Consider the following 19,079-nt stretch of genomic DNA (forward strand, 5'->3'; position numbering starts at 1 on the left):
TGGTGTTGTTTACCGCACTGAAAAAAGTCGTCGTGAATTCACAAATCTAATACATCATTTTTCAGGTGAATTTTACAAAAAATCTAATGCGATATTTAATTTCTTTGTAATATTACAAAAAACGCAGAACTTTTGCCGTACTTACGATAAATTTCCTTTTGATAAGGTAATTTTAATTAATTTATGTACAATTGATCAGTAAATATACAATAAAGAATGTAATATTTCCATCAAATTAGTAAATTTACCTTGGCCAGTTGTGAATAAAGAGCAACGTTGTGAATTCGCATCGAAACCAGTATATTTACAACGTGTATGTAATTTTTTCTGCTTGCGTGCGCATATTTGGTTAAAGTGACGCATTATTACTTGTGTTGTCTGGACAAACGTGTGGTCTCCTCGTGTACAGGTAAGTCTAAACTTCATACCCGCCATACTGATTTGCATTATTTGTAATTGAAGATTTGAAGATGTTTACTTGTGATATTTGTAAAATGAATCTTAAATCGATAGAGAAATATCAAATACATCAAAAGTTTCATCGCAACATGACTGGAGTTAGATTTAAATGCCTACAGATTGGTTGCACTTTAAATTTTAAGTCATTTAATCGTTTTAAATTTCATGTATACAGAAAACATAATTATCCTAGAAATCAACAAAAACGTTTAACTTCTCAAATATCTTATAGCTGTAATGTGATCAAATGTGATTACAAAAACGATGTTAAAAAAGAGTTTATTGCTCATGTAAATAAGCACATTGAAAGAGGGGTTACAATAAAATGTCCACTGTCAAGCGAATGTACTTCTGTATTTTCCAGAGTTACGATTTTCAAGCAACATATCTTTAGGAAACATTTTTTGAAGTCATCCCTGAAAAACGAATGTGAATATGAAGACACCCAGTCAGATATTAATTTGCCATCAACTAGTAAAAGTATAACGACAAATATAGAGTATGTTGAAGAAAAAACACATGATAGCGATGATTTGTCAGAATGTTTTACTGAAAATTTGGAAGAGGTCAGTTTAAAATTACTCAGTTCATTGTACTTAACATTAGAATCAAAATTTTTTCTGTCAAATAAATCTTTACAATTATTAATCAACGGACTCTCTGATGTTAACGATCTAAACACAAATTTTATCATTAAAAATTTACAAGCTTCTAACTTCGAAGTTGAGAAAAAAATTATTGAAAATAATTTGTTTAACATAGCTCACAATTCTAAAGGCGGTAAGCTAAGAAGTAAGTTTTGTAGAAACAAGTATTATAAGAAATATTTTAATTACGTAAGTCCTGTGTGCGTTAAATTAAATCAAAATTCGAAATATTTTTATGTGTCCATAATAGAAACAATCACAGAATTAATGAAAACAGAATCGTTTTATAAACAGTTTCATAATAAAAAAAACGTTTCACTAAATACTGATGTTTTTTCAGATATTCAGGATGGAAGTTGCTTCAGAAATAATATTTTTTTTAAAGAAAATGTTGAAGCCGTTCAAATTATTTTATATCAGGATACTTTTGAAATATGTAATCCTTTAGGTGCTTCCAAAAAAAAACATAAAATTATAGGCCTTTATGCTATATTTACAAATCTCCCTACTTGGCACCGATCTCAAGTTGAACATATTCAACTACTTGCATTAATTTATGAAAAAGATGTAAAACAATTTGGATTTGCAATGGTTTTAAAAAATCTACTTCAGGACTTGAAAAAACTTGAAGAAGGTGTTAATATCCAGATATCATGCTCTGAAGTTAAATGTTTAAAAGGAGCACTGGTAGCTGTAGTTGGTGATAATCTTGGCAGTCACCAAATTGGTGGCTACAATGAAAACTTTAGTTTATCTGGATTTTTTTGTAGATATTGTTATATTAACAAAGTAAACAAAAATGACGGTTTAACAAAAATATGTGAACGTCGAACAAAAAATTCCTATATTTACGATGTTAATATGAGTTTAGCAACTAATGGATCTTATAGAGGTGTAAAATCTGATTCTGTTTTTAATACATTAAGCTTTTTTCATGTCGCTAATCCTGGTTTACCACCATGTATTGCACATGATCTTTTCGAAGGAGTTGTACAATCCGATTTAATATTAACTCTTGATCAGTTGGTTACTGCTAAAGAAATATGTTTCCAAGAATTAAATTCTACATTAAAAGTCTTAAAATTTGAAGGAGAAAAAAAAGTCGATATACCACTGCTAAAAAAATCCGAGAGACTTTCAGGTACAGCTCATCAAAATATGTGGTTAATAATAATATTGCCGTTTGCACTAGAAAATAAAACATTAACAAATAATAAAGCATGGAATGCTATTTTAATTCTTAGGAAAATAGTTCTGTTTTTATTAAGTTACAAAGTCTCAGTGGGTCAGATAGCTTATTTAAAAGAGTTAATAATAGATTATTTACATAAACGCAAAGAAGTACTACCACAAGAATCTTTAAAACCAAAACATCATTATTTATTGCATTATCCACAACTGATACTACAATTTGGACCATTGAGATATCTATGGACCATGAGGTTTGAAAGTAAGCATCAGTACTTTAAACGAATTGTCAAACATTCAACGAATTATAAAAATGTTTTATATTCTCTTTCTCATAAACACCAATTGTTACAGGCTCTGTTGTATTCACAAAATACTTTGTTCAGCACCAAAGTAATAGCAGATGAATCCCAAATCTACAATTCGAATAATTATCTGCCGACTCTATCCACTAAAATTGAAGGTGCTTTTAAAACTACAAAATGTTTTGTATCTTCAAAAGTCATATTTAGAGGAATTACTTACCAAAAACATGCCGTAGTTTGTTTTGGTGTTGACGATTATGGTGCATATAAATTATGTTCGATTCAATACATAGTTATTGATGAATTTTTTGATAACATTTGTTTCATTGGAACTACATTAAAAATAACATATGATTGTGAAATAGGTTTGTATTACAACACTGATTCTAATTTTAAAAATCAAAATTTGTCAGTTGTAAATTATGATAGCTTAATTCATCCAGAACCATTGCTCCAAAAAACCGAAAGTAACAAAAAAACTGTGTATAGTTTTAAGTCAGAACCATTCGAGAATTTGTAAGTTGTGTAAGTTTTAAGTTTTTATTTAGGAGTATTAATTTTATTTCGAAGTCTGAACATTTGTTTGTCTTTATTTTAGCATAGCAATTTTAACAGTATAATATGTTACTTAAATTTACCCATAACCATCATTGCTCAGAAAGAATACAGTAGGTAACAAAAGAACTGTAGGTAATTGTTGTAAGTATGAATCATTAGAAAATTTGTGAGTTATTCTTTAAGTGTTCCTTTATCATATTATTAGCATAATAGTTTTAACAATGTAATCAATTATTAAAATATAAAAAAAAAATTCTAATATTTTATATTTTAATAATTTAATAATTTATGTTTAGCAATAAACTGGGTGTTGTGTTTTGTTTAGGATGCATTTATTCAAAGTATGGGACCAAACACGTACAAAGAAGGGACTAATCTTAATAAAAGAACCTGGAAATGTTTACGTTGATTTAATATTAAAAGGTAAGTTATAAATATTATTTTATATTCAGACATCATTGTCTTTTTTCAGCATCTCAAAAACTTGAAATTAATGGCGCGACTGTTGTACTAGAATCAGATGGAACACCAGTTGAGGAAGAGGAAATATTAATTGCTGTAAAACATGAAACTTTAATTTTGTTAGAACCGGGTCAAGTTTGGTTGTCGTCTCAATCCCAGTGTGAAATAAGTGAATCATCCAGTGGTCCCAATAATCATTCTTTCATGTCACTGACTTCAACAGAGACTATTGCTTCCACTAAAAGTAACGAATGTATCAGTGGTGCAACGGAATTTTTGAATAATGACTCTTCTTCTTTGGATTGCACCATACAAGCATCTAATTGCAATTTAGAATTTTCCTGGACCAATTTTGTAATACCTTGGGAGAAAATTCCACAAGATATGCTCCAATGTTGTGCCCAAGGCAAACGGGACAAATATGCTATTACTGAAATTGTCCACATTGTTGTAAATGAAATGAAACAAATCAGTGAATCGATTCCGTCAAAAGCTTTTAAAATCGTTTCTTTTAAAATGGTCGATAAATATCCCGCAACCTTTAGAGATTACGACGATGATGGTGTGGTTCTGGGAGATGGTACTGCTAGTTTAAAAACAAAATTGCAAGAACGGTACCATTACCTAAAAAGGCCGCATAAACGGCCAGTATCCACATCACCTGAAACACCACTACATCTTGCCAAAATTAAGAAAAACGCAACGGCAGGATGCGCCCAATGGGCACCACCTTATCAAAAAGCTGGCGCTGCAGCTAAAAACAAATTAAATACCTTCCTAGATGATGCTTCAGACGAGTTTTTCCACCTTTTCGAAGAAACTTTTGCAGAACAAAGGGCGTTTATCAACAATGTCGACCCTCCAAGTATCACTAACATAAAAGACCAATGGCCCGTCCTTTTTAAAGTAGAAGCCATAAAATGGCATTTTAACAAAGTTACGAACGGAAACATAAGCAATCTTACAACGAATTTACAATTAAAAGCAGAAAAAATTGTAAATTTTGGCTTACAACATAAAATTATCATCAGCAAAGACGTAAGACGGGATTCGGCAGAAATAATTGCTTTAGAAGTGTTTGCAAGATATTTCCAGGAAAATATCTATGGGGCCTTTTACCTCAAATTTCAGGTATACAATGTCTTTGTCAGCGATTAATTATTGTTTATTATCGTGTTCTTTAATATTTTAGGATGAAGCTATGATTGAAATTACACAAAACGAACCGTGCATTATCAACTGTAAGCGTAAAAAAAATTCTGCAATCTGATACTTTTTACATACGAGTTTCAATTTTAGGTACTGTCGAAAATCAGTTCTATATATATATGGAAAAAGAAAGGGTGGTACAGTGCAAAGACTTTTTTCAAGCTTTAGAATGTTGCTTTTCTTTGTACTTTATTTTTAATTTACACTACCCGAAGGAGACGTCCACATTTCTCGAAATGATTCAGAGATATTTTTTAAAAATCCATCCCGACACTGGAAGCAAATCGCGCAAGTTATCAGCCTCCAAAAAAAAGGTGCTCAGTCTCATGAGGAAGTTAAGAGACATTTAGACAGATATATGTTACTTATAGGTTAGTTAAGTTTAGTTAAGTTTAGATATAGGTATGTTTTCTATTAATGTTTTTTTATTTTGATATTTTGTCATATTTACAATAAATGTTTACACAATTTTTTGTGCTTTTTTACACTAAACAAGAATAAAAATAATAATAATAATAATAATAACAATAACATATGGTAAATATACAAAACAACCTAAATTTTACTGTTTTTATTGTAAAAATACATTACAGACAGAGTAGTAAACTTACCAAATAATTTACAAAACTGTTGTAAAATTACTTTTTATTTTTCACAGTGACAAGTAATTTTTAAATTAGCATTGTAAATTTACAGCATTTATCAGGGCAACCGGTAACCAACGATAATTACTGTAAATTTACAATTTTACTTTTTTCAGTGCGATTTGGATTTTATGACGGACTCCCTACAGTGACCATAATCCCTCGTGTTTTTGGGTCGGTACCTGCGATGGGTCGGTACTTTGGGTTGCATAGTTACAAAAAATTATTCTTCTCACTGGATTCGAATTTGCAGGCGACGACTGGGGACCCTTAAGGGCTGCCCTGTTTGTTTAGCCCAGTAAACACAGATGTGGGATTGACATGACAGGTACGTACTCACAAAAGAACAATGAGTACATCGCATGATTATGTCTTAAAGATATAGCTTGCCTTATATAGTCTATTTCAGAACTCCTTTCGCTTACGCCATAAACCTTATTTGGGTGACTATTGTTGATTTCACCCACTAACATCAGTTCTACCGAGCTTCTTTTGTTAAAGAACGCACTGTTCCCTTCTTTTCACAGGTAAAAATTGAATCTAAGCGTGTCCTTGTCCTTTAGTATAGGGCAAATGAATTGAAGCAAGAAAACCATGGTGCACTTTCAGCACGCTTGTAAGATATAGCGATTTACTCAACGGTTAGAGCAGTAATGTTAACACTGTTGCACTACATTTACAGGTACTGAAATAGCAATTTTTTAAAGGCGACCGCTACCGGCAACCGACGGTTGAGAAACCCTGGAATCTGTCACTATTTAGGAGGGATTATGGCTTAAGCGAACGGAGTTCTGAAACAGACTATAACATCACAATGGAGTACTCATGTTATGTAACCAACACGTAATGTTAACTACATTTACTAGATATCTCATTATTTATTATGTCGCAGCGATATAGCCTGCATATAAGCGTTTAAACATCTTACTGTAGTACTCCTATTATGTAACTAACACCTAATGTTAACTGGATTGACTATATATCTCATTATTGTGTCACAGCGATATGGCAGGTAAGCCTTATAACATCACGATGAAATACTCCGGTTATGTAACCAATTAGTAATGTTAACTGTATTTACTAGGTATCTGATTAATGTTGTGTTAGCTACATAGTTCGGAATCTGTTTTTTTATTAGTTATCTATGCAAAGTGCTTTTCGGTTCATTTTATATAATATCATGTCAAATCGAAAACTGGCGTTTCCGACACGGCAACACCAAAAAACATTTAAAAACATATATATTAAGTATTATAAAGTTATATTTCATACAAGATGTCTCAGAAATAAGTACCTTAATTTTAATCAGTTACAGAGCTCATCAACAATAGGGTTTTTTTGTCAAGGACTTTTTAATTAACAAGTTAAAAATTGTTAAAGATTTATCCTAATTACGGTTACCCACCCATGGGCACTAATCTCAATACAGGGTGCCGCATCCAAGTCCGGATATAGGGAATTAACATGGGAATTGGTTTTTATTTTATAATATCTCCCCAGATCACTTTAAAGCTATTATTGAGTGATGCCTTTGTGGAGGTCGAAGGGGGCTATCGGCCAGTATTTTTCTCAAATCGTTGCATCGCGCTCATTCATTGTAAAAATGTTTTAAAAATCGTATTTTGATCCGATCCGATTTGTCGCGAAGTATTCCGTCGTACTGTCGAAGTTCGGCGATCGCGTCTTTCCATTAACCATGCAAAATCCAAATGTCAAAGCGAAATTAGAAATTATTCTCATCAGAAATCAACGAACAACTCAAACTGAATTATTTTATCCAATGTGATGATTATTGTAGGACAAATTAAACGGAATAAATGCACAAATTGATCCATTCATTCGTCATAGTGCGCGACCCCGTCAAACGAGACATTTCGAACTACACTCAGACCGTATCCAAAAAGCCCGAGATGAAGACTTCGAGCAGCTGGTCTTCCTCAAAACCTCATCAAAGCGCATCAGCATGTGACATTTTCTGGGAGCGATCAAGCTAGGAATGTACTCGCGCTGCCTCACTCAGTAATCACTGAACGACTCAAATTGAATTATTTTATCCAATATGACGATTATTGTAGGTCACTTTAAACGGAATAAATGCACAAACTGCAGAAAATATTTTATTAGGTTATGTTGCTGGTGCTGGTCGAGTCTTTATTACTAAAATCTCATTAAAATGCCATGTTCTACTGCGATTAGATGAAAAAGCGAGGGCCCGCTTTTCCTATTGTATGATGGTAAGATTTACTTTCAAAACAGCTGCCGATTTTGAAGAGAATTTTAATGAACCATTTAGATAACTACAAATTACAAAACTTAACAATTGTTGATGAATGAAGTAATGAAATATTGTACGAATCTGGAGAAGTATTGCACTATTTTCAAGAATTGCTCAAAAACACTGCTCTCAGCAGCTGTACAGTAAGTAAGCCGATCTTCAAAATTCCTACGCGTGTTGATCAGCATTTGAGTTGAAATCTGAAGACAATATTGCTGGATTGCTTGTTTCAGCGCTTCTCTGTTTGTATAGCTGGTATTGTCTGAATGCAGATGGTCGTGAAGAAATCTCCAAAGAAAAAATTCTCAGGGGTTTAGATTCGGCGAATGCACAAGCCAATGGGGCGGTGCAAATTTTTCATTCCTACATTGCGAGAAAATACTGGTTCAAATAAACAACATTTATGCGTGCTGTATGGCTGGAGATTTGGTCCTGGATGTAAAAGACCTGCTGCAGATGCCGCACCCTTCGAGTCGCAGGAAGTGTTTGCTGAGCAAGCATATTGTCCTACTTCTGAGCATTCAATCCGGATTCGATGAAAAACGGTGCAATGACATGATGTCCTAGAAGTCCCAGTCATACACTGACAGTTGCACGCCATTGATAACGATGGTCATGGACCACGTGAGAGGTGTAATGCTCAAATTTGATCGTTCTGACGATTATAACTTCCCTTAAGACCAAATGAACATTCGTCAGTAAAACAAATGTTCCTCAAAAACTCTCCATCAGCCTAGATTCTCTCAAGCGTTCTTCGTAAAACTCCATACGTGAGAAGTAGGCCTCAGGCTTCAATTTTTTGCCATGAAGCTTTTTGAAACTCTTCTATCCCATCTGTTTAAGATCGCTAGAAAACGTCGTGCCCACCTGATTTTATTTAATTTCTATCACCTTTGAAAATAAATGTCACTTTATTTTGCGAAATATTATTTTTATTTTTGTTGTTAATACAATAAACAAATAAAACAGTAATACAAAAGTTTCTGAATCCCAAAACACATCCGTAATAGAGAAAAATACTTTAAAATGTTGATGAGTCAATGTTCTACATTTCTCTCTCAAAATTTTCCTGTAATGAAGATGCTTCCAGGCGGCAGAAATTCCATCCCTGCTTAACGAATGTAAAATCAATTGACTTCCCATCTTAGATCATATAATAAATAGATACCAATACTCAAACTGAAAGCTGTGACTAGACATGAAGCTATCTGTTGTCGTTTTCTACGTCAAGGGGAGTAGTATAATGCTATCCTTGTGTGATCACATCTTCATCTTTGTTATATGCATTTCATCTGTATATGTCTATTTCACTTCCATCCTTGTACCGCACCAGCGCAACAAATCGCTTTTGACAGATGTTTCTTCTAACCTCTCTTTCGAGTTGTTGTACAAAAAACAATTTTAGAATTTAGAACAAAGATCCTATTTTAAGTGATGTAGTCATAAAGGATCACAATTGCTGCCCAATAATTTACTATTCCTTTCGTTATCTACTGTGAATTATTTATAAAAATCAAGCTGTCAACATCTTTCTTCCGAAGTTAGTTCAGACATACTTCCTAAAATTTAGGCGCGCAAAATTCAAATAGTGATCAGGCAAGGATAGCTTCATTGTAATCCCTCCATGCACGAGAGAGATGTGTGACAGGAGGATGTCGTCACAGGCTGTCCTAGGGAAAGAACACGGCATGGTGGTATCTATTTATTATATGATCTAAGCTTCCCATCTTTAGTGAATCGAAAAAAAAGTGTGAAATTTATCCAAATTACCTACTAATTAAATTAACCCCATGCAGGCCCCCGCTTTTTCATCTAATCGCAGTAGAACATAGCATAACCTAATAAAATATTTTGTGCAGTTTGTGGATTTATTCCGTTTAAATTGACCTACAATAACCATCACAGTGGATAAAATAATTCAGTTTGAGTTGTTCGTTGATTTCTGAAAATAATTTCTAATTTCACTCTGACGTTTGGATCTTGCATGGTTAATAATTAATGGGAAGACACAATCGCCGAACTTCGACAGTAGGACGGAGGACTTCGCGACAAATCGGATCGGGTGCGAATTTCAAAATACGATTTTTAAAACCTTTTTACAGTGAATGAGCGCGATGCAACGATTTGAAAAAAATACTGGCCGATAGCCCTCTTCGACCTCCACAAAGGCATCACTCAATAATAGCTTTAAAGTGATCTGGGGAGATATTATAAAATAAAAACCAATTCCCATGTTAATTCCCTATATCCAGAGTTGGATGCGGCACCCTGTATATAAAAATCAATTGCTGTCCGTGTTAGTCTCGCTAAAGCTTAAAAACGGCTTGACCGATTTGAATACATTTTTTTATTTAGGTCACTCTAATACGGGGATGGTTTATAAATAAAAAAATTGGGAAAACTTAAAAGAACAGCCAAAAAATTAAAAATTGGCAATTTTGTATGGTAATCGTCACTGCGAATTAATTTTCAATAGTTGGCGTTCGTGACGGACCTATCGTCTAATTAACGTGCTATACAAAACTATTTCTTCCGTCATTTCTTTCGTGCGATTGTGAAAAGTATATTGCATTTCAAATTGTTCTTTGTTTTTTCGTGAAAAAAGTCGTTTATTTTAAGAAAAGTCTTGATTAAAATTGATTTAGTTTCACTTTGCGAAAGTCTGTTTTGATCTGCCATTCTATTTACTTATATTCTCTTTGTTGGTTTCGACAAAATCTCAAACTTTAACGTGATTCGAGGATTTAATTTGAGGTTTTCAATATTTTAAAAATTCTCAAGACAAAATTTACAGATTTGATTGGCTGTGAAAATAGTTCTGTGTCGTTTTGTGAAGTTCATTACAATGCTGAGGAGAAGACAAGCTGACATAGGTCCTCAAAGTCAATCAACTGTGCGACGCGTTACCTCACGTGCAAACCGCACTCATTTATTTCATGGGTAATTCAGATGTGGAAGTTGATCAGCGTTGTGCATCTACGCGTTTTGTGAGTATTTACTCTAAAAATGAGCATCGGCGTGGCAAATCACTGAGCTGCCTGTGAAGCAGCTTAGAAAACGAGTAGGATCGTTGTAAAACATTATTCCTAGATCTAATACAGAGTTTTCTCGTCGTAATGTTTCATTATTTATGCTATATTGAAAACAAATTGGGTACAATTTCCGGGTATACGTTACCAATAAACATTTGATGGTATTCAAAAATAAACGATTAAGCAGACACCATTGATAAACATTATCAAGGTCATTTTGGAGAGCAACGCAATCATTAAGGGATTTGATAACTCTGTAGATCTTGAAATCATCAGCAAACAATAAGTTACCCGCTGAGACAACCTCTGTGATATCATTAACAAACAACAAAAATAAGAGCGGTCCTAAGTTGGACCCCTGGGGTACTCCGGACGAAGGAACGATATTTTTCGATTTGTAACCGCGGTACTGCACACATTGTACTCTATTTAGCAGATACGATTCCAAGAGTTTTAATAAGCTACCAGAAAAACCGAAGTTACTTAATTTTTGCAGTAATACATAATGATCAATTTGATCAAACGCCTTCCGAAAATCCAGGTATATAGTATCGACCTGTTGCTTGTTGTCAACGGCTTCACTAGTAAATTGACTGAAGCAGGCTAAGTTTGTAACCGCAGAGCGTTTTTCCATAAATCCATGTTGCGAAGGACTAATGTACATTTTTACATCAGCGTAGATGTATTTATATAATATACTTTCAAATGCTTTTGCAAAATTATCTATCAGAGAGATTGGTCTGTAGTTAGTCACATCTGATTTGTCTCCTTTCTTAAACACAGGACAAATTGTTGCTCTTTTCCAATATGTTGGAAAAATACCGGTTTTAATAATTAGATTATATAAGTACACCAAAGGCTGGACAAATATGCTTGCACAATCCCTCAATAAAAAACTCGGTACCCCATAGGGACCCATAGTAAAAGAGTTTTTTAAGTTTTTTAATACAAAATAAACATCATTCTCAGAAATGTGCAAAATAGATACACTACTACCAACTTCATGTTCATCGAATTTAACATTAGACTGCGAATCAATATACAGGGTTAGTCACGAGAGAATTATTTCTGAAAATTATTTTTACGCAACCCAAAATACGAATACCATGTACCATTTGATACTAACTGAATTTAAAATAAAATGCTTAATCCATGATTGCTTTGAGTTTGGCAATTTCATTTTGACAATTGTGGAAAAAGAGGTTACGTGAGTGTCCATGGTGGTACCGCAGCCAGTCGGAAATCTCCTCCGGCGCCGCTAATAAATTTGTCAGTGTGCCTCTTAATCTTTTGCAACCGATTAATCACGAGAAAATTATTTCTAAAAATTCTTTTTACGGAATTTTATTCAAAGGTTACAACACAAACTCAAACAAGTAAGTAAATAATTTAACTACTAATCTGTTGAGAATGTTGGGCATTTTGGGGGGATGCTACGGCACTTTTGTAAATGGATGGCCGAAGAAATCCAGAGGTTGCAGATTTGCACTTCGAAGAGGCTCTAGATGACGCAGAGATGGCGAATTAACACATGCACCTTAGCGGCGAACAACATTGGTAGAGCACTTACGGCTTCAGTATAGCCCAGATTGATCTGACTGTATGTCGTCGATCGAATGGGGCTCTAGAGGCGAGTCAACGATGGAAAAAAATGTTAAAAATTAATTAACGTCAAAGTGACACTGCCAAAGTCAAAGCAATAATGGATTAGGCATTTCATTTTAAATTTAGATAATATCAAGTGGTACAGGGTATTAGTATTTTGGGTTGCGTAAAAATAATTTTCAGAAGTAATTCTCTCGTGACTAACCCTGTATACTGAACTGAAGTAATCGGCAAACGCATTCACAATGAGACTAGGACTGTCAAGTGCGCACTCATTATAAGTCATTGTACCAGGGATTCTTGTGGTACTCTTCTTGCTTTGAACAAATTCCCAAAATTTCGCAGGCTCATCTTGAAGACGATTTTCAACATTTAATATGTATTCCCTATAAGCACAATTTGTTAAAGTCTTACAGTATGAACGGAGAGACTTAAATTTTTCATGCGAATCAACAGTTTTTAATTTTTTATGTTGTTTAAAAGCAAGCTCTTTTTGACGTAGCGCTGAAATCACATGACCTGTAAACCATGGAGGATAGTGACGATGTATTGATCTGATTTTATGCCGTGGAACAGTTTGCTGAAATACTTCATGCAATAGATTATAAAATACTTCACATGTTTCTTCAACATTGGCAGTACTATATAACACAGACCAGTCAACCTCACCAAACATTCTATACATGCGAGGATAGTCAGCTTTTTTGAAGTTGTAGGAGTCAGAATGCTTATTAATTATAAAATGTGAAGACAAGTCAGTTCGTAGATTCAACTTAATAAATAAAGCAGGATGGTGGGCGTCTTCAGATACAAATGGATTGAGAAGTTTACCAACAGTACACGATATATTTGAGAAGACTAAATCTAATATGTGATTATTGAAGTTGAATATATCATTGTGTTGTTGAAGGTTATGTAACTGCTGAAAATTTTTTAATAGGTTGCTAAAACGATCCCTAGTGTCATAAATAAAGCTGGGAATAATAAAGTCACCCAACAGTATTACACTGTCCTGATCGGAAAATTGGACCACAGAATTGAATGTCTCAAAAAACAGCTCCATGTCCTTAAAGGAAATAGACGGCGGGACGTATACTACAAATATAGAGAGCATTTTACCACATTTCTTTAATAGTTTGACCCCTACAATGTCAATGACAGGAACGGAAACCGTAATTGCCGATAAGTTTATAATGGAAAAACCCAGAGAAGACTTCGTAGCCAAAAGCACTCCTCCTCCCCAAAAACACTCCACTTGACACTAAATTCCTATCTTTGCGGACAACCAAATAGTTATTAGGAAACAGTTCACTGTCAAACATGTCATCTGATGCCCATGTCTCAGAAATCGCTATGATGTCGAAGTTACATGAGTGAACATTATTTAAAAAAGTTATAGATTTAGTTCTAAGACCCCGAACATTTTGGTATGCACAGCTTAGTAATTTATTATTGTTAGAATGTCTTTGACGATTAACATGTCCATTTGTGAGATCATAATTGGAAATATTATCTAATTCATGGGTAGAAGTATCCTGATTGCATCTACTTTGATAAATGGCGCCATTTTCATTATTGCTGTTAGCTTCCTTCAGACCCTTACTATGAACCATCTCTGCATTATTGCAATGTGAAAGGAGAGTTTGTTTAGGAAAAGAAGGCACATGAAATGAAGATGCAGACACTATTTTAACTTCAGTGGTTGCATTCGACAGATCAATATTATGTAGGAGTATTTGATTTCGGGATTTATGGATTATGACACTCTGTTCACCACTCTCTAAGCACCTAAAAAATTTTCATTATCTTCATTGAGAGCAGCAAAACTATTAGATGTAAGAATGTCAGTGATAGAATTGTCAATAATATCAACGACTGGGTTGCTCATACGAGTAGAACTGTTAGTGCGGAGATTTTCAGCAAATGTTTTGTGAGTATCAGTTCCATGTAAAGGTAAATGTGAAGTAACTGGTGTAAAATTGGGAATTTTTTTAATTTCAAAAGATATTGGCTCCCCAAATACAAGATTTCTAAGTTTAGCCGTGGCTAGTTTATATGCTGCACAATTTTTATAATCAAAGGCAGAATGGTCTATGCTAATATCGAACCCATGTACTGATTTTAAATCTCTGCAATTGCTACATACTCTAGTTAAAGAATGACATTCATTATTGGATGTTGGGCAGCACATATTGGACAGATAATTGGTCTCGGACACTTACCTTTACTATGGTTAAAGCCATTACATCTGAAGCAGCGGTTGACTGTGGTGTTATCATATACTTTGCATATATTTATGCCAATAAGTAAGCCTCCTGCACTCATGACCCGATTATAAACATCAGTATTTAGCTGAATAGTAGCTTGCAATATCTTCTTGTTTTTCCTTAAAGGCCACAGGTTTAATACTTTACATACAGTTGCATCAGCAAGAAGATCAGAATTTTGAGATTTCAAATAGTTCAAAAATAACTCTTTATCCATGCAGCTCGGAATGCCAACAATCCTTAGCTTGGGATGTTTCGATCTCAACACAAACACGTCATAATCATTTGCAAGCTTATCAGACGCCAATTGCTTGAGTTTCTGAGAGTTTTCAAGGCTGTCACAACCTACAATAACTGCACCATTTCTTGCGCTTCTTGAATTTGTTACATTTATATTTGCATTGACTTATGTTTTGGTGACTCGATTTTTGCCATGATGGTTGAACATTGTCACTGTTTTCCTTTTTTTTTTGTATTGAGCTGCTACTTGAGCATCAACTGATACCTACTGAAGTATTAGCATTATCTAGAAAAACTAGAAAAATTTTGAGTTGATACTCAAGTAGGTACTTCGTACTTCGAGTATGAGCATTTACTATGTTTTATTCATACCAACCATTGTCAAAAAATTGATCGAAAGTTGTTTCGACACAACATGTACCTAAAGTACAATGAAACATATCCAGCATTTTCGAGTATAGTCTTTTCTTTACACAATTTTATGATGACGTAATCAACATTTTTGCAAGGAAACGTATATCACCTTGAATTGGGGCAGTGTGATACAAAAAATAGCAGTACTGCATTCCCAAAATTTTCTAGGAAACTGGAGTGAGCAGTTCCATCAATTTTTTGGGGGGAATAAACAGGTATATTTTGATTAACAATTTACCATGCTTACTTTAAAACGTCTGCAGGACTTCAAAGTATTCAGTTATGCGATTCTTAATTTATTTAATAAAATAAATTGACCGATTCATTAATTTTTTTGGTCGCCCTAAATCTAAAAAATATGAATGCAATGATAAATTACGAGTTTAGACTGATGATATTTTGCACACTTTAGATCGTATTTATTCGGCAAAATTTTGAGATGACGTCATCATTGGGGTTGATAAACAGATACATTTTGGTTAAAAGGTTACCATACTTACAGTAGCTTCAAAACGTCTGCAAAAATTCAAAGTATTCGGTTTTGCAATTCTTGATTTAATCAATAAAATAAATTGACTCAGTCATTAATTTCTTTGAGACACCCCGTATAAGCAAAACTAAAAAATATTAAGGCAGTGATAATCACAAGTAAAAACTCATCATATTTTACACATTTCAGATAGGATTTATTCAGCAAAATTTTGAGGTGACGTCATCAATTTTTTAGGGGGGATGAGCAAATACAGTTTAATCAAAAATTTACCATGCTTATATATTAAAGCATCTCCAAGATTTAAAAGCATTCGGTTTTGCAGTTCCTGATTAAATCAATAAAATAAATTCACCCATTCATTAATTTTTTTGTCACCCTGTATAAGAAAAATCCAAAAAATATGAATAGAATGGTAAATCACAAGTATAGACTCATCATATTTTGGACATTTGAGATAGTACCTCAAAGGCTTTACAGGGAATGTAGATCTTCATTAGCTCTTCCTATGCAAATTATTTTTAATTTATCCTTGCGATCAAGTGTGTTTTCTCAAATGTGGAAAACAGCTCACGTTGTACCGGTTCATAAGTTTGGCAGCAAGTCAGATGTAGAAAATTATAGACCGATCTCCATCTTATCTGTCCCCACTAAAATCTTTGCATCGATTGTTTCTGCGTATATATCTTCGATTTTTAGTAATATTATAACTACCAATCAGCAAGGGTTTTTTCGTAAACGTTCAACATTAACTAACCTTCTGCCCTTTACTAATAAAATAATCATGGCTATGTCTAAGGGACTTGAAGTACACGCCGTCTATACAGATTTCAGCAAAGCCTTTGACAAGGTGCATCATGGTATACTAATTGGAAAATTATCCGCATGTGGCATTAAAGGTTCTTTGTTAAGATGGTTTAGGAGTTACTTAACAGGTCGAGTATAACAAGTCAAATTAAATTACTGCTTTTCAGATAGACGGCGTGTACCGTCAGGGGTTCCCCAGGGCTCGATATTAGGCCCGTTGCTGTTTTCGATATATATCAATGATATTGGTAACCATTTGTTCTGTGACTTCAGCTTATTCGCGGATGATTTGAAAAGATATGCAGTCATCAAAAATTCCAATGATGCTGCACGTCTACAAAGGGATCTAGTTACACTATCTGACTGGTGCGATAATAATATCATGATTTTAAACCATGACAAATATCATGTAATAAATTTCAGTAGGAAACAATCACCGTCGACTCCTGCTTATTTACTTAATGGGAAATTTCTTAAAGTGTCATATTTGATCAAGGACTTGGGTATATTTTTGGATAGCAAGCTTTCTTTTATATCCCATCATGAGCACATAGTAGCTAGAGCAAACAGAATGCTAGGATGCATTAAAAGGTACTGCAAAGATTTCAGTAACTTACGTACTCTGGTTATTTTGTATACTACATATGTACACTCCATTCTAGAGTATGGATGCGTAGTGTGGGCTCCCTATTACAAAACATATGTTGATAGACTTGAGTTAGTTCAAATTAAATTTATCAAGTATATATCTTGTCGTCTTCCTCTCAATATCTGGAAATCTCCTGATATGTCTATGACTTATTTAGGGTTAAGTAAATTAAATGATCGCAGAACTTATTTAAAAATCTGTTTTATGTATAAAATTTTAAATAATATTTGTGACTGTCCTGGAATTTTAAATCTTATTAAATTTAATGTGTGTATGTTATTAGGAAATCTCCGTTGTTCTATAGGTATTGATACATGTAATCAGTTTTATGCGCTATTCTCTCCCTTAAATGGAATTCTTGCAAGTTGTAATACTGTTTGCTATAATGTTGATTTCTTCTGTAATAAGTTTTCCCCTTTTAAATTGTTCGTTCGTTCTATAGTGTTAGATTAACAAACATTATGTAAAGGTAAAAACCGTAAATAAATTTATTATTATTATTATTAATATTAATTATATTATAGGATTTATTCGGCAAAATTTTGGGCTGACGTCATCAATTTTTTGGAGGGGATAAATATATTTTGAATAAAAATATATTATGCTTATCGTAACATTAAAATATCTGCAAGATTTCAAAGCATTCGATTTTGCAGTATCAAAATTAAATTGCAAAATACTGTTTTATAATTTTGATAAAAATCCGGACGTTTCGGGCAAAAAGTCAATACGGAGTCATAAACTACATGTCTAGGACTATGTTATTTTATATAATTTAAGACCCATTTACGATGTACAACAATTAATACAAGTGACGCATCACATTATTGGTGTGGATAATTAAACAAATTTTGGTTAGCGTTTAAGTACCATCTATCATGATATTCCTAATGTAAATACAAAATTTGACAACAATCGGCCCACTACTTTCGGAGATTATTTGTCTAATAAAAATTCGTGACGGCACACGGACAGACAGACGGATAGACGGACAGACGGACAGACAGACAGGCGGAAAAGGGAGACCTATTTCTTCGTACTCTAGGACTCCTGAAAGGTCGAGAAAACATAAAAGTGGACAGTCGGCTGACGGACTCGATTACAATACTTCCTTCGCTTATCCTTGGGAAGTAAAAATACAATACATTCATATACGGTGTAGGACAATTCGGCGCGGCCGACTTGGCGCGGCCAACTTGGCGCAGGGACACTTTAGCGCAAGCCATCTTGGCGCGGATGAACTCGCACCAAGAAAAATAGATATAAATATACAAAAATTGCAGCCGTTGTTAGCATAACCTAATTTTTATAGTCACCAACGCGTGGAGGGGTAATGTCGACTTTTTAATGGACACACGCGCGCTTCGCGCCCTGAATCCCATTATAAACATACTCCTAAACGTGGAACTTCTTGCTCCGTGGATCACTTACTTAGTTATTGGAATTTGTGCGAATGAAACTGTGTATTTGGTTGCCTAAATTTGGCATAAATAACAGGGTGCTAACCACAGTACGAACAAGAAATATTTTTTATATTATATACCGACGTACTAGCGCCAAGATGACTCGCGCCAAGATGGCTTGCGCCAAAGTGTCACTGCGACAAGTTGGCTTTGCGCCAAAATGGCTCGCACCAAGTCGGCCGCGCCAAATAGTACCATTCCGATTCATATATACAAATAACATAATATTGGATATTATATACAGGTAGACGCCTGTAATACTACGACACTTTTTGGCAACCTACTATACATGGTACATTTCACGTAACACGTTACGCACATAGCGGGTTGTATAAAAATTTTATAGTGAAGCAACCTGTATATAC

At 34.0% G+C, this 19,079-nt stretch overlaps 2 protein-coding genes across 2 annotated transcripts in view; one reads left to right on the forward strand and one right to left on the reverse strand.

The window, feature by feature from the left end:
• LOC135135279 (GTP-binding protein REM 1) overlaps positions 1–19,079 on the reverse strand; it is a 245,018-nt gene that overhangs the window by 45,999 nt on the left and 179,940 nt on the right. The window lies entirely within an intron of this gene.
• Positions 385–5,178, forward strand: LOC135135237 (uncharacterized). Its single transcript, XM_064064259.1, has 5 exons — positions 385–409; positions 3,483–3,580; positions 3,630–4,750; positions 4,812–4,860; positions 4,919–5,178. Exons 2-5 carry the CDS (start codon positions 3,484–3,486, stop codon positions 5,176–5,178), a joined length of 1,527 nt encoding a protein of 508 aa, XP_063920329.1. The 5' UTR covers positions 385–409; position 3,483.

Source organism: Zophobas morio, unplaced genomic scaffold, assembly GCF_036711695.1.
Source record: "Zophobas morio isolate AGI-343-1 ecotype UQ-CSIRO unplaced genomic scaffold, CSIRO_AGI_Zmor_V1 ptg000024l, whole genome shotgun sequence".
NCBI classification, from domain to species: domain Eukaryota; kingdom Metazoa; phylum Arthropoda; class Insecta; order Coleoptera; family Tenebrionidae; genus Zophobas; species Zophobas morio.